Genomic DNA, 25221 nt, shown 5'->3' with positions numbered 1-25221 from the left:
TTTGCTTGAATTTGAGAGCTAGAAACTTAGTTGTAACTTCGTAATTGATAATCTTTTGACTAGGTAACTGCTTCTAAACTGAACTGCATCTCTATTTATAGTTTCTGAACTGCAACAGTCAAAAACTTAAAAAATGATATATTCCAAACAATGTAGTTGTTGCTGCGTCTTTTGTCTAGGTCATCATTCCTGACATTCGTACAAATTTTGATTTTGAATGTGTCAGCAAGGTATGAAAAAACTTATCGAAAAATTAGCTTAGCCTTCTGGTGTAAACTGATGTTCTTGAAACCGAATAAAGAAAACTGATAAGAGATACTTCAGTTTTGGTCCGATTAGTTCTACTCGACTAGTCCAGTTTATGTAAATAAGTTTATCTTATAGACATAGTCAGTTCTTTTTGGTTTGGAGTTCAGTTTAGATCAAATCAGTTTTGCCTTAATTATTTGTTAACACCAATACATAAATGTTCTATTCCACCAATTTCTTATTTTTTGGTGTTTGACAAAATTAAGCAACACGTCAAATTTAGGCAAAATAAATTCTGATAAACTGAGTTTCTGAAATTGATAAACTGAAATAAATTTTTCCAACAATTTCTAATAAATCCGATAAACAATATCAACTATCTACTGTTTCTTGTCTTCGCTTTTCTTATCAGATTTCTTTGCAATAGTTGCTGCTTTAGAAATTTAGACTTTTCTTCCTTCTTTTGTCTACACCATGAATAAACCACATATTTTTTTTCATAATGTGCGCAATTGAAGTCATCTGGGCTGACATAATATCTAACTTTGCTAAAAGTTGAGTGTAAACTAAATCAATGTTGGAATTCAAATTTTCATTAACTAGATCCATCTTCTGAGTGAGAGCATCATGAGAACTTGATAGTTGTGATTTTGAAGCGTAGTTCTTTCTCATGGAGTCTAGTTGGATGAACAATGAATGAACATGTTTGGATAGATTCTTGAGATCCTTGACAACTTTGTCTTTGAAGTTTTCGATATCAATGTCAATCAGTTTCTGACCTTGTCTTGACTTGTGACAAAAGAGCGTTTATGTCAGTTAGATTTGAGAGGATGTTGTCCATTGGAATATCATCTTCTATCTCCAATTCTTGTGATTCAACAACGGTATGCGCTTTGGGATCGGGAAAAATGATCAACTAGCAGCTCGATCTAACAACATCAACTAGCTCAGCTGCATCAACAACTTCAGTTTCAATTTCAGTTTCCTGAAATATCATTTGGTTTGCTAGTGCAACTGACTCTTCAGTTATTGGAGGGCTCAGAGCCAATTTGGTTAGTCACAGATGTAGACATGAATAATGTTTCAAGAACTTCAACTGAAGGAATTTGGACCTCTACTGACTTCCCCATTTCAGTTATATCGGCAATATGTTCCTCAGTTTCCATTTTAGTTGAAACAGTCATCTCAATCTCTTCATCATGGACCTCTTCTATGGTCTGAGTTACTGTTTTCAAGATTTCATCAATGTTAACCAGATATATCTCCTCGATTGGTTTAGTTGACTTCTGACCTTCTGGTGCTCGAGCGACCTTTATCCTTGTTTTAGGTGGCTGAATCTAGTAAGAACATATTTAGAATATAATGTACTTTTCATTATGAATTTCATGACTCACTAGACTCATGACCTTATGGTACTTATATTATATTCAAGAATTTTATATATGCAGCTTGGGTAAGAATACAGATAAAATAAATATCATAATTGGATAATATCATAATCATAAAGCATTATTAATATAAATATTATTTTTACATAAGAGTCAATAAAGTCCAAGTTACAAGTTGGCTCGTTGGACACCTACTTTAACACCAACAGTAATTACCAAATCCAGATTGAAACATATAAGCTATCACACCAGGGTATTGCAGATCAACAGCAATAGATGAGGCATCTGACATCTTCAGAGCTCCACAAAAAGTATATCTCCAACTATTTTTCTTATTTTTGCCTCTGATCTGCACTTTATAACAAAGACACAGTTGATAAATGTTCTGCATCATCAAAAGGGTGATGATCCTCCATTAACATATTTATTCCGGATTCATCTTTTTTGTCATTTAAAAATGGATTGGCCTCCCCTATGAAAAACCAGTTCTCTTCACTCAGTTCCCTCAAAAGTATTCCCTGATTTGGAGCCAGATTCTCTTTTGAATCCCCTCCAGTCGGAATGTTTTCTGAGGTGAAACTCTCTACTCTTGGATTGATCGGCTTCTCTGGTTTTCTTTTAGTTTCGGCTTCTTCATGAAAGAAATCTTCTTGATTGGCATGATCATTGAATTGTGAATTGCATCTATCAAATGTTTTTACTGATGATGATACTTGCAGAGTTCCTTGTCCTGATGAGGTTCTGTGGCAAAAGCTACCAAACCCTTGAATGACTCTTGAAATTTTTCTTGCCCTGTCTCTTTCTTCTTTCAGAAGAGACCCTTTTTCAAGAAGCTTCAATACCCTTTCAACTTTCTTCCTCACTGTTAGGCCCCAATTAAAACTACACAAACGAGCAATTTTTCAATGTATGATATACAAGAAAAAACAGAAACAATATTTTAAGAAGCACAACAGATTATAGAAATAAAATTCTATAATTCAAATATTCCTCATACTTCCATATACAGCATACTTGCAGTTTTTTCTTAGTTCTCTCTTACATTGATAATTATGTCTAAAAAGTGGCCAATAATCTTGCATGAAATGATATACCCTTTCTCATCAATATGTAGAAAGTTTTCCATTTCTTTAATAACATCTCTGTCTGTTTGAAACTCTTCTGCAACACTTTCAGGACCATGAGTCATCAAATATTCTAACACAACCACAGCTTTGTATGATTCCCTCCAAAATCTTCTCTCAAATCTCACCAACCTGAATCACATAAAAAAAATTCAAAGATTAAATACACACATTGCACCAAACATCAATTAGAAGATATTCATCAGACAATCCAAACAAACCTCTTGTGCAAAATCTCCACAATTCTCCAATAATCATCCACTTCAAAAGCTGACCTGGAAATCATCTTCAGGGTTTGGGCATCAGGTCCGCCCGGATCCCCATTAGTAGCTTCTTCCGCCAGTCTTCGGACAAAAACAAAAGAATCTCGTCAATACGGGCGAAGGGTTCTTAGTACTGATTGTAAATAAATATAGAAATCTATGCTATTTTTTCGTATTTCTGTAAAATCTTCTGGGGGCCTTTTGTTTCTTTTCTCAAAACATATGGATGAAGAGTTTTAAATTTTTAATGGCCTCTTCTCAATATCTCTGGTTTCCCTTCATGAAAAGTTTCGAACTTTTAAGACATGAACAAAGAAATATCACATGGAAGAAGGTAAAGTGTTCCAGACACAAAATTTATCGCGCAGAAAAGTTTAGAAACTAATAATCAACCAGTAGTGAACAAAACAAAACAAAACAAAACAAAAAAATCTTGAATAGACACAGAGATTATATAACATAATCTTGGAAATCAGGGGATTACAGTTGGGCTGGTGTGACATCGGTCAAAACCAATCGGGCAGTTTTGATCTTCCCCTTGAGATAGAAAGAAGCCTGTCTCTTGAATTCATGGAATAGAGGTTTGTTCATATTGCTACTGTTGCTGCCTAAGATTGATATTTTCTTGATTTCTTCTAGTTCTTTATCTGATTTGTTGAAGGAAAGTGGAGTTGGTATTAGCATATCAAAAGGAAAGAGGCAGTTGCAGACTCCTAAATAGTGATGTCATGGTTCAATTTTCTCCGTGTATAAATTTAGTTTTGAATAAATTTGACATATTTTTTTTATATAAAATAAAATATAAGTAACACAAAATATAAAGTAAATATCAAATTAAAATACTTTTTTTAAATTTCAAAGATAAAGGAATGATATTACTAAAATCCAGTATTGTAATATATTATTTAGCATTTTTTTGAAAGAGTTTTTATATCCATCATATATCTTTATTTTGATTTTTGAGTATTTTTATAATGTCAGAAAATCAGGCCACGTAGATGGCATGTATGAAATTTTTTAAATTGATTATTATTTTATTTAAAAGATTTTAAATGCTTAAATGAGATATTTTGATATTATTAAATGATTAATTTGTGTAATTTAGTTGGATTTAAGAATTTTAGTATTTTGGAGTTAAATTTAAATTAATTAGTGGGAGTAAGGAATTTATGTATTTTATAAGGGATTTTTGAGAAATAGGCATTTTTAAACCTTTTAATTTAAGACTTAATGATTTTATTAATCTTAATGGACCCAACTAATTATTTAAAAACTAGGGTTAATTAAGTATTTAGGAAATCTTTTTAAATTCTTTTTCAAAGAGTCCTACACATACACCTCTAAACACCTACACACACACATACATCGAAATACACACAAATTTATGTAGGTGAAAGAAAGGAGATTGACGAAACCTAGGGACATTGGTCAAGGGAGTTTTGAAAAAAAAATTCTCCATCGTTCTTCGTTGTTTTTTCTTCCAGCAACGCTAACCCGACTCTCTTTTATCCTTAGGTGGGTTTTCGATGGGTTTTTGTTGACAAAAAAGGTAGAATCGTCCTCCGTTTGTCACCGACGTTCCACCGCATCGATAATCATATTTCGAGCGTTTTAAATGCAAAAACACATTCTAAACCTTTCTTTTTGCATCATTCAATTCATATTATGCATGTTTATGAAATTTTGAATGAAAAACATGATGATTTAGTTTTATTAAAGTTTTAAATAATTTATTTTAAAGTTTAAAAGTTTTTAATGCACTTTTGATTCGCGTTATGATTTCTAGGGACTCGCTGCCATTAAGAAGAAGGGAGATGATGTTTAGAAGTCCTAAAGAGAGTCCCATGTAGGTTAGAAAAGAACTGAAACGAGAGGGAAAAGCGTCGAGCCTTAGTTAGGTTGTATTGCATGTGTTGGGTTTGGTTTTGGAGAAAGAAAGGGAGGAAGACGGCGCTTGGTGGACTTTGCAAGGGAGCTGTTGCATGAGTGGTCCAGTAAGGTCCTAGGAGAGTGTCTAAGGGAGTGGAGTTGGTCTAGCTGGGGGTTGGTCGAAGGTGGCTCATGAAGGTTGGGCGGGCCGCGACGCCTTAAAGGAGGGGAAACAGTGCGTTTTGGCTAGGGCTGAGGGAAGAGGCTGGACCGTGGTATTGTGTGGGCTGGACCGTGGCTCATGAGGGTGGACTAGGGTCTAGTAAGTCGTTGTTTGAGTTTGGAAAAAAGTAATTAAGTTTTGAGTTAAATCGGGTTACGAAACATAATTATGGTTTAGCGATTAAGATGAATATATCGAAGGGCTCGAGTTTACGTTTAAGAAAATTAGTAGAAGTCAAAAATAAGGTTATATGATGGTTTGGGATAGGCTCGAGTCAAGAAACGTAGGAAGAGTAAAAAAACGAGAAGTTCGGGGTCCAGGAGTAAAATGGTCATTTTACATCCAGGGTAGTTCGAATGTCCTGACAATGTCCCGAGGGGGTCATAATACATGTTAAATGATTTTTAAAATTATTGTGGTGAATTTATTAAATTTTTACGATTAATGCTACAGTTGAGCGATTTTCCCGAAATGACTAATTTTACAATCTTTGGAGGATATAATATGTTATAAATAAAAGAAAAATTAAAATATTTTGAAGGATATAAATTGAATGTGACTCAGAATATTTTTGGGGGATCCGTATTAAGAAGAGGCTGTGAACTTACTTTATTTTAGGCCACGACCCAGTGACAAACGTTGCTGACGCTCCATCGCCATGTACCATGGTTTGTAGATTGATCAGATGATACATGATAAAATTTAGTCATTTACAATGATCAAATTTCACTAAAATAATTTGTGAAGAGGAAATGCTTTATGATATTATGTGCTTAAATAATTTACGAAAATGTTTATATGTTTACGAGTTTTTATGTCTATTTATTTTATTCAAAATATTTTTTTAAGGATGCATGTGTCTGTATATGTATTATTCGTTACATATGGTTTGGACGTGATGAGTTATTAGACTTACTAAATTTGAATGGTTGCAGGTGAGGATGATGTTGAGGGAGGATCGGACGCTGGAGTGGATCGAGTATGACAGTACACTCCCGAAGACCTTACGTTTTTCGCAATATTATGATAATCAAATTTTTGATCAAGATTTGAGTATTATTTTAAAGAGAGATTTATGTTTCGTTTTTAAAAGATGAGACGCTGGATTTTGTATGGTTGATGTATTATTTTATGATTGATAATTTATGGATTTCTATCGCAAATTCTGATTTTTTTTTTTAAATTTAGATTTATGTTTTGGTATGGTTCGATCTTTATGAAGATAATGAAAAAAAATTCTATTATTATTTATTTAAATTAATAGCTAAGGAATGTTTCAATTTTCCAAGAAAATTTTGATATAAAATTATGTAATATTCACACCTAAATATTTAAATTGTTTGATCTATATATAAAATAAGAGGATATTGATGATTCATTAGTTGTATTAATAGGGATGTAAATATTTCATACCAAGCTAAACATTATCATGTTTGAGTTTGACTTGTTTAAGATTAATAGAAGCTCGAGCTCGATTCGAGTTTTTATTATCAGGCTCGAGCTCGAATTGTCTTGAAATTACTAATCTCGCAAAAAGCTCGAGCTCGGCTCGTTAAAATCTCGTTTATCATGTTAATCAAGTCGTTCTCGAGTTTGATTCATTAATAGCTTGTTTATCATATTTAACAAGCTTGGGTGGAGCTCGGCTTGTTTTCGAATTCGTAAAACATACAATTGAGCTCAAGTTTGAATTTGATTCGAGCTTGATAAAAATTAAATATATATACAAACTAATTTTAAATCACACATAAAAGCGTAATTTTTATTAATACTAATTGTAACGCCTCGAAAATTTAAAGGTCCACGCAAACCACATGCATGCAATTATTAAATTCTTTTGTATTTTAATTAATTATTTTGATTGCATTAATTATTTATGTTGTGAATATTTTCATGTGTAAAATATATTTTTCGACATTGTTGCATTAAAATGTATTTTTAAAAGTTAATCAGGTTGCGATCGAGGAACGGAGACCGAGGGCTGAAAAAAATAGAAAATATTTTTATTAAACAGTTGTTTTTAATTATTTAAAATATGGTTGATGCTTTTTAGTATTTTGTGAAATTAAGGGTTTTGAGGTGATTTTATACGCCGGGGCGTAAATTTTATCGGTGTTGGTTTTTCAACTAAAATACAAGCTTTGTGGCAACCCGGCTAATAAATTCACATATTTAATTAAACAAAAAGCTTGTTGATATTTTATTTAAATCCTAACTATTTTAATGGGCTTAATTTAGAGGCTTAATAGGCCTAAAAGCCTTGAGGTTGATTAATTAATATTTAAAGGGGTAAATTTATCAAAACCCTACACTTTGCACCAAGGAAAAATCGGCCACTCACTTTCAAATTCTGAAAACTCTTCCCTCCCCACACCCACACACACACGGCAGCACACACTTGCAATTAGGAAGGGATTTTCGAAGGTCTATCAAGAGCAAACCGTAGTCGTCCCTCCGTTCTTCGTCGTCAACGATTATTCGAGCGTATACTACGCAAAGGCACACCTTAATCTCCCTTTTCTCATCCATTATATCATAATATTGTTTAAATTATGTGTGCATGAAAAGCTTGAAGTTCATATATGTATATATTCAGATTTTCAAAACCCATCTTGTACATGCATTGGAGTTGTGATTTTTATGCCACTTGTTTTATGCCATGACTCACGTTTTTCTCACTTAAGGGGCTGCCATGACATTAAGGGACGATCAAGCTAAGTTAATATGTGAATTAAGGCCACACACACACCACCGAACACACGGCTAAGCAACAAGAAAGAAGAACAGGCGAAAACTTGCTGTCAAGGGTTGGGGTGATCGGGTTGCTTGTTCAAGGGGTTGGCTTGGTCTTGGCTTGGGCCAGGGCTCGACTAGAGTCTGTCACGGGTCAGAGGGAGAGTCCTAGCCAAGCTAGGACTCACGGTAAGGGCTGGGAAAGAGTCCTAGCCATGCTAGGACCCTACCCGAGAAGTTGCATGTGAGGCGCGCAGGGTTCAGCGTCGCGCAAGGGGCTTTGGGGCGTAGCCTGGGTTTGAGGGCTGGGTTCTAGGGAGTACTTAGGGTCCTTAGAGGGTGTACAACAGGTGGGTTCGGCGGTTGGGTGCGTGGGGAAGAGTCCTAGAAGCAAAACAAGAGTCCTAGTCTAGGTGCAACTCTCGGCCAGATTGGGTGTCACTTGGGGCGGCTTGTTTTCGGGTTTTGGAGTGAAGTCTTGGTAAACTTAGAGTCCAGTAGGCTAAATTAACATGTTGGGCACCTTTTGGCTCGACATGGTTCGGGGGTAACTCGCAAAAATTAAGAGATGGCTTGGGGTCGAAATTTATGTGTCAAATAGGGTTTTAAAAAGAAGAAAAATTGGAAAACGACTCACGGGGGGTCGAGTCGTGGTCCATAAGGGCTAAAATAATATAAAAAGACTAAATTTAGAATTTAGGAATTTTATATTAAAGTTTGGTATTTTTCGGGATTAAAACACCGTTAAAACAATTAAGAAAAGATAATTGAAAAAGTCTAACATTTAAGCCAAATAAAATTATGGAAAAATTCACGTAAGCTTAAATAATTATTTGGGACATGTTAGAGTCATGAAATCAAGAAAAAAAAGTCGAAAAGGTAAAATGTTTAGTCCAGGGGTAAAACGGTCTTTTTACACCGGGAAATTAGTAAACGTCATGGCAGTGCCCTAAATGCTGTTTTTATGATATTATGATTATTTTTAAATGTTTATGAAATGCTTATGATTAAATTATGATTTTAAAAAAAATGTCTATTTGATTTCTATGAGGTAAGGAAGACATTTAAAAGACATGTTGCATGCTTGGTTTCGAAAACAAAATGTTATGTTATGCATGATTTTTATAAAGTGATGTGAATGGAAAATGTTGAAGGAAGTGAAGTGATTGTGACTAATTCGTTAATGATGGCGACGTCGTGAGGGTTATGGTCTCAGTGGGAGCCCGACGATCGTGTTTCCATTATTACGAATATGAGGTTATGAGGTTATGGGGTTGAGGTAAGAATGGGAATATCGTGAGGGGAGAAGGCCCCAGAGGGAGCCCATTTATGGGAAAAGGCCCCAGAGGGAGCCCCGACGATCGTATTTCTATTCGATCATGTTAGGCCAAGGCTCAGTTGATCGGTGAGAGTGTCGCTGATGTCCCCGCCGTCCAGTACTGTGGTTTTATGTAGATGGATCCATCGTCATGTCATGTCATGTCAGAAAAGTCACAATTAACGATCTGAATTCAACAAAGGAAAAAGAAAAAAAAAAGAGGAAATGTTCATGATTATGTTTAAGGTTTTATGTCATGTCATGTTGAGGAAAAGGAAATTCATGTTTGCATGTTATGAAAATGTTTATGTTGAAGTTTTATGCATCATGAAAATGTTTACGAAAATGTTTATGTTTATGCATCTTCATGAAAACGATATTTTAAGTACAAGTATTTTTCACCGTTATATGTTGACTGTATTACGTATTACTCGTTATAAAGATTATGGTGTGTTGAGTCTTTAGGCTCACTAGGTGTGATGGATGCAGGTTATCATGATAATGCTAATGGAGGTCTTGATGGTTGATCCGACTGGACTGAAGGTGCACATGACCCGAGGACCAATGCTAGTTTCCACATATATGTTATGATTTATGTTAAAAGATTTTATGACTTTTATCATGAGTATGAGTGGTTTTTGAGAGGTTATAGTATGGGCTATACTTTTCAAATGTTATTTTTAGATTTAGAAAAATGTTAGTTGGTTGTTTATTTTAAAATGATATTAAAAGTATTTTATGAAATTTTATGGTTCGGCCAATGCTATGTGAGGTTTTAAAAAAAAAAATTTCTAGTATTTTTAAAGCAATAAAAAGGGCAGGACGTTTCACTAATATTTTTATTTGTCAATTCAACAAATGAGTCAAGCTCGAGTTTACGAGCCAGCTAAAAAAGCCGAGCTCACGAGTTTATTAACGAACATGTTTAATAGCTCATGAGCCGAATACCTTAGACTTGAGCTTGGTTTGATTAAAATGTCGAACTCGAAATCGAGCTCGAGTCTAGTTTGATATGATTAACAAACAAACTCAAACGAATTTTTTATTGTCGAGTTTTTAACAATACTAAGTGTTTGTTTCGTTTACATTCTCAGACCCCAGTTGAATAGGACGATAATTTCAAAGTAGAATTTTGTTTATTAAAATTTAATGGTGGAGAGTGACGTGGTATTGAGACTTTGGTCTAAAGATTATTTAATTTAAATTTTAATGATGTGTGCGAGTGTGTGGAAATATTTTATAGAAAGATTTTATCTGAATTTCATAAAGCAAAAATATTTTCCTAAAAGATAAACAAACATTGCTTCTATTTTTTTGGTAGTCTAATGTTTTCCAGCATATTTATTATTTTTCTTTATTCCTCAAACATATTGTATAATCAAAATATAAATTAACTAACCGCTCAAACTATATTTTAAATGTCAAAATTAATTTTAAAATATTAAAAAAATCAAATATGATCTTTATATTCTCTATGGTTCAAAAACCTGATATTAAATTTCTATATTTTTAATTATGTCTCAAATTTTAAGACCTAATTATTATTAAAAAAAATTCAAAAATTAAAAAAAAAAGAGCAAGAAATATTGATTATTTATAACTTATCACATATCAATATTTCAAGATTAAAATAAAATATCAAGTTAGAGCTAAGTTACAACAACTTTTTCCCCACTAAAACAAAAATAAAGATTTTAATATAAACATGTTGGTCGCCACTTGTCCTAGAATTAGACGACAACGTCAAATTATAATTTATTTATTTTTAAAAGAATAATAATAATGAAGTGCGAACGTGTTTGGTTTTTTTGTTGGATTTGGACGTTTTTCAAATATCTATTTGAATTTGAAATAAAGTGTAGCGAAAGCATGTGGAAAGACTTGATCCGTGGGTTTTTGAATTCAATCTCTATTCTCTAGACTCCATTTTAAATAAATTATTATATTATAAAAAGAAAAAAAGTTCCATCCAAGGGCAATGGATTGCGTCATCCCAAGCCTCTTTTTTAATGGGCAAAAAATATATTCTACGTCATATGATCAAAATATTTTTATCTACATGATTAGTATAATACATCAAATATTAAAAAAATCAAACTTTTAAATGTTATTCATAGTTTTAATATTATTAAAACCATAAGACATATTCAATATATATATATATATATATTGAATATGGATGGGTGGGGAAAAGAACAAGAATTCAAATCCCCGTTTAAGAATTTAGTAAGCCATCGTTCTGTGCGAATTATATTACATTAATTGATTATAGATATTGTTTGATCCAATATTTGACTCAAATTTTACTTAAGATTATAGTTATAAATCATTATGTTATTCATATATATTTACCATCTCATCCCACGAGATAAACGATTTCTTATAGTATACTACTATATTATTATTTGGTATTAAATTTCAGCGCTCAATCTTTTAGATCTTCCATATATAATCTCAAATACTCTGTGTTTTTTTCAACATAATGATGTTACCTAAATTTTCTCATGTTCGGTGCGGTGAGCCAAGTTTCAAATCTTTTCAGTTCAGGTCGACGACAATGAGCTGAGATGAACAAAAATCAGGAGCATCGGATGATTACATTAGAGAGTGGATGAGAAGAGCATGGACAAAGTGCAAGAAGTATGACATTGAATGAATTCGTCTGTGTATTCCATATTTATAGAGATCTTGCAGATTTACTTCCAAATACAGTGGGATTTGTGTTTGTGCAACTCAGGTAGCTAGGGTCAATAAGGCTTTGATATCAAACACTTGTGCCTGACCCAGTCATACACCCTAGCCAGGGTAGGATGTTTCCCAAGCACGATATACCTCAAAAGATATATCCTTGCTTGGGGTTAGTTGCCGATCTTCGTAGAAAAGAGCTGGTCATAGCAGGATCGATCAAGACCTTGCTCGAGAATGTTAACGATTAGGGAAACCGGTCAGATCAGGAGAAAGCATGGTAATTAATAGGGAATTGTGTTAGATAATTTGGTGCTCAGCTAACTTGTGACTTGAAATTTATTGTCTCTTATATAAAAACAATATTTATTTTAATAATATTTTACTATTTTATCAAATTATAATATTAGTTTTATCTGCGTACTTATGCAAGGTGCATAGGTAAAGCCCTTGAATATATTATAGTACCATGAAGTCTATCTCGCAATGTAGAAAATTAAATTCATTAGGAAGTGTAATATATATTCTAAACTCGTTTCTAGTCGATTCAGCCGTCTAAAATAAGAATAAAAATATCTCGAGTTCCAACTAGTATTTGTGATATAAACGTCATGTTTAATTGGTATGTGCATAATATATCCATTTATATAGATGGCTGCTCATTGGATGAGGCACTGAACAAGTCTCTCGAGAATTACCAAGAAGTTATCAGTTATCGAATAAATTAGTTCGCAATTATGGTTGTAGAACATTAGTCCTTTAACCCTGGACATCATGAAGGCTCTACGTACTAGCCCTCCTCTTTGATTTGTTTATCGACTCTATGAGGGTCATCAGATGTCGATGTTCGGTGTAATTTTAATATACGTAGGAGCCGATGCATTGTAGTCGGAGTTTCACTGCTCACTTATGGGTGTAGTTATCCTATGTGATATGATGAGTTAATAGTGCAAAAAATCTCTTATCAGAATAAGACAGGTGCATTATGAAAATATTTCTTTAATTGCACATACGATGTCACTATGATTAATCAAAGATACATCACATCGTTATCGAATTCATTTACAACTATTGATCTATCAATGGTAGCAAATTTGATCGGGTTGAAGGGAACATATTGTACAATAACCATAACTTACTCATTCATGCAGGCACTATCAGTGATACCTAGGGGATCATGGGACGATGCTATTAGACACTCTTACCATTATCCGATGAGTGCAATCAGACTTGAGTTCTGACGTTCTTGATCAAGGGGTTGATGAGAAGAATGAGGCTAACTAGGGTAAGCCAGAATAAGGACAAGTGATGTCTCGAGTCACATGAAGTTGTGAACTCACGACTAGATGTATTCTTGAACCATTGAAGGTCTCAAAAATTTTGAATTATGTGTTCCTGTTGAGATTATCAAATTTAAGGAGTTAAATTTGGTGACGGTAAGTTTGATGAAGATCAAACATATAGATTATAAAAAAGTTACAAAGTGTATTCCATATTTTAAAATTGTGGAAGTTAGCTTGATTGCTAAATTATTGAGGAGAGTGCAATTGTCTAATTTAGTGAAGGAGTTCTAAAATAAACAGCTCAAAAAATGAGTCAGTTGAAAATTTTGATATTTAAATTTTCACTTTTTATTGTATGAACGATATTTGTTTCCTCGTCACATCGAAGATTTATTATTGTCAATCGACATTATAATCAATTCATAATTATTTAATCAATAATTTTGGAATATGCTAATTAAATACTAATTAGTATTTTTGACTAGTATGTAAAATTCACATGGAATATTCTAGAAGTGTATAGAATTAATTATTTAAATAATAGTTATTTAATTATTTCATGTATTTTCAAAAGTTTTAAAAATAATACATGAGATAATGACTTATTATGAATTATTTGATGGGACTTGAGAATCCTAATACATCTAAAACTAGTAAGAATTCTAGTTAGCTAATAAAACCTGGAGATTTTTGACAAGGTGAAAACTTGAGAAGTAAGAATCCTATTGGGATTCAAACTTAGGAGTTCCATTAGGATTCTAATTTAGAATCTTAGTAGTATTCTAACTTATTATATGATTTTTTTATATGACAATGCATGTCATATTAAGGGGTTACACTTTTCCTCCCTCCTCACAAGTCTCAAAAATTGACCACCGCTCATGTTCTTGAAAAGGTCTTGGCCGGACACCACCACCACAACAACCATCGAGTCCCCATCAATGCCCGTCTTCGTTGCCCCATCGATGTTGTCTGATTCCGCTGATTTCATCTCAACGCAAATTTCTTCTATATTCTCTAGACTCAGTATGTAGAGCTCTATATTCAGGAGATAGTCAGATTGCATGGGATCCCAGTTTCTATTGTGTCTGAGATTCACATCGTCATTTTGGAAGAGTTTGCATTCAGCTATGGGGGCGAAGTTGCTATTCAGTACGGCATTCAACCCTCAAACAGATGGTCAGTCTGAGCGAGTGATTCAGATTTTAGAAGATTTGTTGCGAGCATGTGTGATCGATTTCCACGGGAATTGGGAATCGAAGCTACCTCTAGTGTAATTCACCTACAACAACAGTTTTCAATCATCTATAGGTATGGCTCCCTACGAAGCACTATATGGAAGGAAGTGCAGGTCGCCAATTCATTGGGATGAAGTAAGTGAGAGATCAGAACTTGGCCCAGAGATTGTTCAGCAAACTGCAGATGTGGTGATCAAGATTCGAGACAGGATGAAGACCGCCCAGAGTCGTCAAAAGAGTTATGCTGACAAGAGAATGAGGGATCTCGAATTTGCTTTTGGAGATCACATATTCGTGAAGATAGCACCTATGAAGGGTGTTACGAGGTTTGGGAAGAGAGGCAAGCTGAGTCCGAGATTTATTTGGCCGTTCAAAATTCTTGAGAGAGTTGGGACACTTGCTTATCGTGTAGCTCTACCGCCGAATCTGGTCGGAGTACACAATGTGTTTCACGTCTCGATGCTGAGGAAGTATATGACAAATCTTTCGCATGTTTTGAGTTTTGAGCCGTTGCAGTTGGCTACAGATCTGTAATATGGGGAAAGATCTATCCGAATTCTAGACAGACAGGAGCAGAGACTTTGGAACAAAGTGACCAAGTTAGTCAAAGTTCAGTGGCTGAACCAATCAGTGGAGGAGGCTACTTGGGAGGTCGAAGCAGATATGAGAAGTCGCTACCCAGAGCTGTTTGGTATGATTTACTTTTGAAGACGAAATTTATTTAAGTGGGAGAGGAATTGTAGAGCCCAAAATCAGTACACGTAAACCCTCGCATTTATTAAATGGTTAAAATTATTTTATTTAATTTTTAAAATGATTTTTTTTTACCATGCATGATTTACGCTTCACATTATTTTAAATTGTTTACATGTTTATTGTGATACACGTTAAAATATTTTCTCGAGTTTTATGTTTCATGCGAATATTCGATGCGGGATCTGGAAAAGAGACCGGCGATGATTTAGACGATTATGAGAAAATGTAGTATTTTATTCCAACTCGTGAAATTTGGTATTTTAAAATAATTATGAAATTTTAAACATTTTAAAGTCTAATTTAATTTATTAGGTGATTTTGATATTTTTAAGCTTTTCCACTAATTTACTAAGTTGAGTAGTGGAGATTTTTAAACCTTGCAGATTTGTTTATTTAATCTTTTAGTGGGGTTAAGTAATTAGATTGATATTATTTTATTTCTAATTATTTACCTAAACAATTTTATTAGCCCCTAATTAGTCAATTAATTATTGAATTGAGCAATTTCACACCCCCCACCCCCAAATCACTAACACACGTTCAGTACACACACACACATTTACATTTCAATTTTTTGAGAGAAAAACCTAGGGTTCTTAGGCTATTCAGCAGACATCCTTCCCTTGCATAATTCATGAAGATTTACGTTGGTTTTCGAGCAAAACATCGTGCCGCAAGTCGTTCCGGATCGAGTCTCGCATTCCCTTGCGTCGTTATACGCCGTATCTTGAGTTTTAAATATCAAAGGTATGTATATTCTTTTATTTTTGCATTGATCATGGTTTAGTATGATGTTTAAATTGGTCAAGTCCCGATTGGTCTAGAAATTCATAAGTTATTCATTAATTCGGTGGTGAGTTTGATTGGTATGATTAAGTTATGAAATTTGAGTTGCTTGAAAACGTGTTAATATGTGCAACGACAGTCCAAACGAGATCCAACGAATCCCTCAACGCTATGTAAGTATGTTCGACGTGAAAAATAAAATATTTTATGTTTTTGAGGTATGTTAATTGTCTTGTGACCAAATATGAACGGATTTGGAAGCCGGAAAACGTGTCCGGGGACCTCTCCACCTCGGTAAAGTATGACCGAGTTTTGATCAGGATTGGGAAGCGGTAAAGTATGACGAGGGACCAATCCACCTGGTAAATTATGACCGGGGATCTTATGTATTTGGTAGTGGACATCCCTGTCAGCCTAATACTGTGGTTTAGTCTGATCAGGCGCACTATGTTACGGGTCACTTGCTTTGAAACATATCTCTATGCAAAATTATGATGATATGAATGTTTAAGTATGTATGATGAAAGTACGTTTATGAAAATGTTTATGAATCGATGGCACATCTATGTTTATGTAAGTATATTCAAAGTTTTAAGTTATGTATGAGCTATTTTAAAATGTATGTGATTTTATTATACGTTACTTTCTATTCCCAGTTTATATATGTTGAGTCTTTAGACTAACTAAACTTGATCGATGCAGGTGAGGACGAGTATGAGAAGACGAGAGGCGGGGATCAGTGAGCTGGGTCGGACTCTGCGGTGGACTAACCCGAGGACCGCTTAGTTTTCAAGGATTTTTATGCATGTTATTTCATTTACTCTGATTTTTAAGAAAATTATTTCTTGTTGTTCAAAACAAGTACTTTTGCAAGTTCGTTACATTCCAAATATTTTGTCAAACATTTTATTTGTATTGCATTTTGAAAGATAATTACTTATTTAAGAAAATTTTTATTTTTCTACAAATTTTAAGTATATTTAAAATTACGGTACATTACAGTTGAGGTAAGGGTGATACAATAAGTGATACTTAGATGATCATGGAGTGATGCTACTAGACGCTCGTATCATGATCCGATGAATGCAATCAGACTTGAGTTCTGACATTCTTGATCAAGGGGTTGATGAAACTAATGATGCTAATTAGGGTAAGTTCGAATAAGAATAAATGTTATTCTGAATCACGAGAATTTGTGAACTCACGACTAGTTGTATCTCTGAACCATTGACGGTCACACAAGTATCAAATTATGTGTTCCATTTGAGATTTTCAAGTTCAAAGAGTTGAATTTGACGACTATAGAACAAATAGCTTATAAATGAGTTTATAAGTCAATTACATGTAATGGAAGTTGTGCAAGTTAGCTTAACTGCTAATTAAGTGAGGAGAGTGGAACTTCATGTTTTATGAAGGAGCTCACAAAACTGGCAACTGCCAAAAATCAATTAGTTTCAAAATTTTCAATTTTCATTATATGAACAAGATTTGTACCCTCGGTACATCGGGTGATCGTCGATCGAAGTTATAATGAATGCATAATTATTTATTTAGTAAATTTTGAATCTTTATTAAATAAATAATAATGTTAGTAATGGTGAATACAATATGTATATGATTCTCATGTAATATTCTAGAAGAGTCAAGAATTGATAATTTAATTTATATGCAATTAATTAAGAAATTAAATAATGGAAACATGAATACTAATGGGAGTAGGATTATGAATCCTAATAGGATAAAGACTCTTGATCTGATTAAGAATCAAAATCTATAAATATTTCATTGAAAGTCATGAAATAAGACAATTTCTCACTCAAAATTCTTATTCCTCTCTCACAAGAATTTTTGGAGAAAACTTCCACGACCATCATTACCTTAAGATCTCTGAACTACGGCGATCCAGTTTCAATGCAAAAATTTTTTAGGATCTTTAGTGCGATCTAAAGAAGGAAACCATTATCTAATTTTGGACTTGTTTAGACGATCAAAAAGGGAGATTCATTCATAGTGTATTACAAGAAGTGACATATCTGTTTAAATTCATAATAGTCAGAGCCGACGTTAAATAAACAAAAGAAAAAATTCTAAACACCCTGTGTATGATTTAATTAATACGACGCCCATGGAACATTTCAAATGTCAAAAAAAAAAATTTTAAACTTCTGTTGCGCTTTGAGTGCAAGAAACGGTACTCCAACAGGACAATGTAAGTTATTATAGTACACTCAAGGTTTCGAACCGAATATCCTTAAACTCAATCTCAGATCCAAGCTCGAGCTCGATCTCGGCTCAATAAGCTAAAAGAATGATCTCGAATGAGTTTTTTACCGAGCCGAGCTATGAGTAGCTGGCGAGCGACTTGGTTCGTTACATCCCTAAGTTCATCAGCTACTTCTATCTAATATCAAGTTATCTTCATTGTAGGGTCATAGCAGTTTTCTGAAACTTAGGTTGTCTTGATTCTTTATTTTATTATGCTCTCATTGCTTCTAATATAGTATTATGAAGGAAAATGGAATCAGCCAGCAAACTCTTTTGTCAAGAACTTTTTTTTTTATTGACAAGATATCTTACATTAAGGAAGTGGTGATTCCTTCATATCCCCCACCCCCAGTTGAGTATAAAAATACTAGCAAATTCTCTTCCCAATTTCCCCTTTCAGGGTAATTTACAGGAATACGCCTATTGCTCATTAATACGTAGCGTTGTTTTATGCATGCATTCACTCTATTTTTCTTCAAAACAAAATAAAAATGTTTTTCATAGTCATGAGTAGTAATTGCAAACTAGATATTAGAACAAGAATAGAAGCTCAACGGCTTTTTATTTTTCTAGGTGACGGAGTGGGTTACAAGGGAGAAGCCTTATAAGCCAAAAGAACTAGGTTATTCCCGCTTAGTAGAATTTACGACCAAGCTTCATGTAGTATTACGAGGTGAGACCCTCTTCGCCCAAACCCATCCGAGTTTAAAACGAGCTTCTTTAAAACAATCTTATTTTGGATGCTTGGAAAAAAAGGGTTAGTTGAACGTTCGTTGGAATACATAATAAGATGAGGGAGTTGGGTCATTAGATATCCTACTTGGCTTTGAATCGCCTTTTTGTACTTCATTCCTCTCCTAGTTGTAGGAAAGAAGTTTAGAAAATTTTAATATAGATGAAAGCTGATAAAGTGGTTTCATATATCTCCACTTATAACATTTTTTTGAAAATAGAAGCCAATGAGCACAACATTGAAGGTTTGCTGAAGGTATTTGTCAGTATGAAGCAATGATAGTTGAACCAAATTTTCGAGAATTTTTTCTCCTCTCTCTAAAATTTTTGAGAATTTTGTCCCCCCAGGTGCCGCCAAAAATCGAGTTAAGAAGCTGACAAGAGACCGAAAATCTATCCCAAGTTCTGGAATTTCGTCCCATCACTCCAGGCCTCAGAATCCGATCTCCACCGTTCAGAATAACATTCATATGTTTTGAACAACATATCCAAATTTCAGGAAAATCCAACGGTTAGTTTTTTGTTTATAGTCTTCGCAAGAAAACTGCTCGGATTTTAGGCAGGAACAGTATACCTACGGGTTTGTCATCCTTAAGCAGGTCAAAAAGACTTCCAAACTCGATCTCCACCGTTCATAATTTATTTGATGTACTTAAGAATGTTTAAGCTCGATCCAACGGTTCATTAAGTCGCAAGGAATTTTAAAAGGCGGCTGATTTTTCGGTAGATGTGCTGTTGCGTTTTTGATGTGTCGTTTGCATGATTTTTCTATATTTCCAAATTCTTCACGCATTCTTCCAGGTCTAAGGTAAGTGGTCTAGTTTTAAAGTTTTATTTTTCGGCTATGAATTTTTCGTTTTTGAAAATTCGATCGAGTGCAAACCTTCTTCTATCCCTTCTAGTTACGATTGTCGCATGATGTATTTGTTGGCACTGTGATGATTCAACTTGATATGGGAGGGAATCCCAAATATTATATGACCTTACGCGGCTATATGGCCTCGCCCCCTTAGAGGAGTAAAAATTAGGAAATAATATCAGTAAACCGTAGAAAGTAGAGGAATCTCAGTATCTGGTCAATGGTTTGCATATGTTATGAGTCATGTTATGCATGATGTGTGTTTCGAATTTTTATGCGTTTTGTTATGTTGTGCTCGAACGGACCCACTTACTGAGTGACGACCATATCACTCACCTCTTACTCTACCCTCCCAGATAAATCAAAAGAAGAAATAGAGAAAGAAGAATCATACACCATTTTTGGGGCTGATAGTGGACGCATGAAAATTTTTTAATTAAGAATATGTTCTTGTGAGTTTTTAATTTAAGTTATAAATGCTTCGGCATATTTTTATCGTTTTCAGAGTTACTATTGTAAAGACAATTCTATGATTGATTATGAGTAGTAAATTGATTTTTGGTTTATACTATACTACGAGTCTTGTTGTTTTCAATTGTGTGGTTGTAAGACTATGCCGATGTCGACTAAGCTCGGTCTCGGGACGTGACAGTGTGTGAGGCTGATGTAGATGCTATTGAAAAGTCTATGATTTTACTTAACTGGTCAACACTAGACATTCTTATGATATTATTCTATATTTCGGGAAGCACAAGGAGCCAGCTAGAACATTGTTTAAGATTCTAGAACTTTAACATGTTAGGGTAAAGATTTTGGTGCTGGCTATAGAAGATTTTGGCAAGATTGGAGACCTTGTTCTGTGCTTGACATGGAATCACACGAGGGTTTGAAATCAACCGATCAGTTTAATTCGATGATATTGCAAACATGGGCTGAGATGCAAACCAAATGCCATAACGTTTTGCCATCGTGCACTTGGTTGTTTGAAGGTAGGATTAATTAAAGCAGCAGTGATAACTCTTGAATTAGGGATGGATTTCAGAATCAATTCAGAGGTCAGAAGATCTACTCCATGGCTGGAGATTACTTTTCGGATACTGTAAATCTTTGAGGTGAATGGTGATGTAGGGAATGTAGAAAAGTTTGAAGAATTTAAGCAATCCGGTTACACTAGGTTTAATTTCGTCTTCAATATACTGATTAAGATGTATGTTAAAGCCAAGATTTATGAGTCTAACCTTCTTGAAAGGATGATCTTGGGAGGGGCTAGGCCAGATTTTGAGGCCTATAGGTTACTAAAGCTCATAGAACATGTTGAATTCCAGTAGTACCAAGCTCTGAGATAGTATGCTCATCATGGACTCTTGTTTATTGTGATGATGAGGATATTATGTGTCTATTGAAAGAGGAAACAAAGATGAAATTTGTGTTTGAAAGATAGTTACCAGCTTAAATGCTCTCTTCCCACTTGTTGGCTGGACGAGTTTTTAAATAGGGTTACAAAATCCAACGCATCATAATGATGGCTAAATTATTTGGAATCTTCAGAATTTTTTGGGTTGCATAATAAATCTGAACTCATGCAATTATGTACATATAGCAAGGCAGACGAATTGTAGTTCAGAATGTTATGTATCATAATTGTACGTTGTCTAATGTATTCCTAGAAGAAATAGCATCCATTTTGGTTCTTGTTACTTGCTTTCATAGTTAGGATTCTTATTTGGAGAAAATGACTAGCACTTATGGATCTCAGAATCATAACCTGAATCAGAAGTCTCACTTTCTTCTTCCTCATCGCTACTCTCCTCGCTCTCCACGACACGCTTCTCTTTTCCCTTCACTCTCTCCCCCTTCAGCTTCTCCAAACCAGTCAAGACTGCACTTTGGATCGCCTCACTCTCCTTCCCCTCTTCATCCTTAGCACTCAAAAAATTCCTACACTGAAACGTCACGTGTCCTTCTCGACCACACTTCTTGCATGCACCACGAACCTCATCAGCGTTGGATCCTGTGATACGAGCAATAGCTAGTAAACCCTGAAAACTAGCATATGCATTCTCACCCTCAAGCTATGAGATCGAGCTGTTCTGAGATTATTTATCTTTCTTATCCTCATTATTTGGCACACACGGATTATAGCTAGACGCACTCTGCCATATGCCGTGGGACTGTAAGGCAGCGTTCTATGCACTCGGTTGTTATCCCCACTGTCGCAGACAAGTTGGAAAATACATATACACTCTTGTATACCAGAAAATCACAAATATTATTAAAAAAATATGCCAAAAATGAATTTTATCGATCTGGAATCTTCCATTTTGTATTTCTCTTCCAAAGACTCTCATAATTCTTTTGTATTTTTCATTGAACTATACATGTTGTCCATACCATTTATACATAGTTGCGACATCCAATGTCCCATGCATCATACACCACCCTCTCATTTTTGTCAGTTTTCTTTTCAGATATATTTAGAACATTTTCATACAAGAACCTTGCAAAGTTCATGGTGGCAAGATAGACATAATTTGTTGCAATCTCTTAAAGTTGGTACCATAACCATGTGTTGCTAGAACATAGGGAATGAATGATGACTCCATTTCAGCTTACACAAAAAACTTGTCTTAAAATTCTTCGTGCTGGTATATGGTGCAAACCTGAAATGAACAAATTTGTCCAATGAATCAACTTGTGGTTTGGATTTTGTTGATTCTAATGTAAAAACAATATTTATTTTTAATAATATTTTAAGATTTTATTCAATTATGACATTTATTTTATCTGTAAACTCATGCGAGTTACATAGAAAAAGTCTTTGAATATATAATAGTTACCATGTGGTTTGTCTCTCAACGTAAATCATAAAACTTATTAAGATTCGTATCATATACTTTAAATAGATTCTCGGTCACATTCCGCCTAAAATAAGGATAAAGATCGCTTGAGACTAGCATCTGTGATGTAAACTTCATGTTTCATTTGTAAGAGCATGAAGATGTCCATTCATACAAATGTGAGCATTTAACGATGCACTAAACAATTCTCCCTCGGACTGTCCAAGTGGTTATCACTTATCGAGTAGAATAATATGTTGTTATGGTTGTACATCATTAGTCCTTCGATCCGGGACAATGTAAAGGCTCTACATACTAGCATGTACTTTGATTCATTTACCGACTCCATTGAGGGTCATTAGGTAGCGAGGTTGAGTATAGTTTCGAAATATATAGGAGCAAATACATTGTAGTGAAGGATCCACCGTTTGACTAAAGGTGAAGTTATCCTATGTGATCTGATGAGTTAATAGTGCAAGAAATATTTGGCCAGAGTAAGACATGTGTATTTTGGGAAGGTGTTTCCTCAGTTGCATATATCATATCACTATTATTACCCAAATATACATCACATGATTATCGAATTCACATACAACTCTCGATATATCAATGATTGCAAATTCGATCAGGATATATGAGTTGAAGAGACTGTAACGCCCAGAAAATTCGAAGGCCACGCGAATCACATGCATACGAGTTATTAAATTCCTTGTGTATTTCAATTAATTGTTTTAATTGCATTAATTAATTATGTTCTGCATATTGACATGTTTAAAATATAGTTTTCTACATGGTTGCATTAAAATGTATTTTTAAAGATTAATCGAGTTGCGATCGAGGAACGGAGACCGATGGTTGAGAAATAGAAAATGTTTTTATTGGTTAATTGTTTTTAATTATTTAAAATATGATTGCTGTTTTTTATTATTTTTTTTTTGAAAATAAGGAGTTTTGAGGTGATTTTATAAACCAAGACGTAATTTTATCAGTATTGGATTTTCAAAAAAACTACGAACGTTTTGGCAACCCGACTAATAAATTCACAAACTTTATTAAACAAAATATTTTAATTAAACACTAATGGGCTAAATGGGCTTAATTAACATTGTTAATGGGCCTAAGATAGCAATTAGAGTTTGGTTAGGATTTTAGCAATATTTAAAGTGCTAATCACCCCCATTAAACCATACAATCACACGCCTCACTTCCCCAACAATATACAAATTCTCTCCCAACAAAATCACAAGGCACACACTAGGAAGAATTAAGAAAAAGATTCGAAATTTCAAGGGATCTTCAAGCCATCGTCTTCGTGCCATCGTTAGTCAATTCATCAACGTTTATTCGTACATTAAACATACTCTTCCTTTTACTCATCATCACATCATATTTTGTAATTGTTTATGAATTTGCATGAAAACAAGTCTCACAACCTTTTATTTTCGTAACCATGCATTTACATGTTCTAAACTATTGTTTTTTGGTTCCAAAAATATGTTTTTATGTGTTAGAAGAGGCTGCCATGATCAAGGATGGTTTTTAAGATGTCCATTCATACAAATGTGAGCATTAAACGATGCACTAAACAATTCTCCCTCGGACTGTCCAAGTGGTTATCACTTATCGAGTAGAATAATATGTTGTTATGGTTGTACATCATTAGTCTTTAGATCCGGGACAATGTAAAGGCTCTACATACTACCATGTACTTTGATTCGTTTACCGACTCCATTGAGGGTCATTAGGTAGCGATGTTGAGTATAGTTTCGAAATATATAGGAGCAAATACATTGTAGTGAAGGATCCATCGTTTGACTAAAGGTGAAGTTATCCTATGTGATCTGATGAGTTAATAGTGCAAGAAATATTTGGCCAGAATAAGACATGTGTATTTTGGAAAGGTGTTTCCTCAGTTGCATATATCATATCACTATTATTACCCAAATATACATCACATGATTATCGAATTCACATACAACTCTCGATATATCAATGATTGCAAATTCGATAAGGATATATGACTTGAAGAGACTGTAACGCCCCGAAAATTCGAAGGTCCACGCGAATCACATGCATACGAGTTATTAAATTACTTGTGTATTTCAATTAATTGTTTTAATTGCATTAATTAATTATGTTGTGCATATTGACATGTTTAAAATATAGTTTTCTACATAGTTGCATTAAAATGTATTTTTAAAGGTTAATCGAGTTGCGATCGAGGAACGGAGACCGATGGCTGAGAAATAGAAAATGTTTTTATTGGTTAATTGTTTCTAATTTTTTAAAATATGATTGATGCTTTTTATTATTTTTTTTGGAAATAAGGAGTTTTGAGGTAATTTTATAAGCCAAGACGTAATTTTATCGGTATTGGATTTTCAAAAAAAATACGAACGTTTTGGCAACCCGACTAATAAATTCACAAACTTTATTAAACAAAATATGTTAATTAAATACTAATGGGCTAAATGGGCTTAATTAACATTGTTAATGGGCCTAAGATAGCAATTAGAGTTTGGTTAGGATTTTACCAATATTTAAAGTGCTAATCACCCCCATTAAACCTCACTTCCCCAACAATATACAAATTGTCTCCCAACAAAATCACAA

The 25221-nt window shown here is 34.0% G+C and overlaps 1 protein-coding gene and 1 pseudogene across 1 annotated transcript; one reads left to right on the top strand and one right to left on the bottom strand.

The window, feature by feature from the left end:
• Window positions 1-1729: 1729 nt before the first annotated feature.
• On the bottom strand, window positions 1730-3741 carry LOC142531028 (ENTH domain-containing protein C794.11c-like). The gene is made up of 4 exons (XM_075637011.1): window positions 3509-3741; window positions 2983-3105; window positions 2732-2893; window positions 1730-2519 (listed from the first exon to the last, which is right to left on the bottom strand). Exons 1-4 carry the CDS (start codon window positions 3706-3708, stop codon window positions 1994-1996), a joined length of 1011 nt encoding a protein of 336 aa, XP_075493126.1. The 5' UTR covers window positions 3709-3741; the 3' UTR covers window positions 1730-1993.
• Window positions 3742-19075: 15334 nt separating this feature from the next.
• On the top strand, window positions 19076-21099 carry LOC142531746 (pentatricopeptide repeat-containing protein At1g07590, mitochondrial-like; annotated as a pseudogene).
• Window positions 21100-25221: the final 4122 nt, after the last annotated feature.

This window comes from Primulina tabacum, chromosome 17 (genome assembly GCF_025594145.1).
Source record: "Primulina tabacum isolate GXHZ01 chromosome 17, ASM2559414v2, whole genome shotgun sequence".
Lineage (NCBI taxonomy): Eukaryota > Viridiplantae > Streptophyta > Magnoliopsida > Lamiales > Gesneriaceae > Primulina > Primulina tabacum.
Note: the sequence above shows the minus strand (reverse complement) of the source record. Positions and strands in the feature narration are given on the sequence as shown.

Excerpts from the sequence above, each read along its gene's own strand:
- LOC142531028 (XM_075637011.1), bottom strand. The coding sequence starts at position 3,708 with ATGCTAATACCAACTCCACTTTCCTTCAACAAATCAGATAAAGAACTA. Across the intron at positions 2,894-2,982 it reads GTGGAGATTTTGCACAAGAG|GTTGGTGAGATTTGAGAGAA; the intron begins GTTTGTTTGGAT and ends TATGTGATTCAG. Across the intron at positions 2,520-2,731 it reads CTACATATTGATGAGAAAGG|TTTTAATTGGGGCCTAACAG; the intron begins GTATATCATTTC and ends TCGTTTGTGTAG.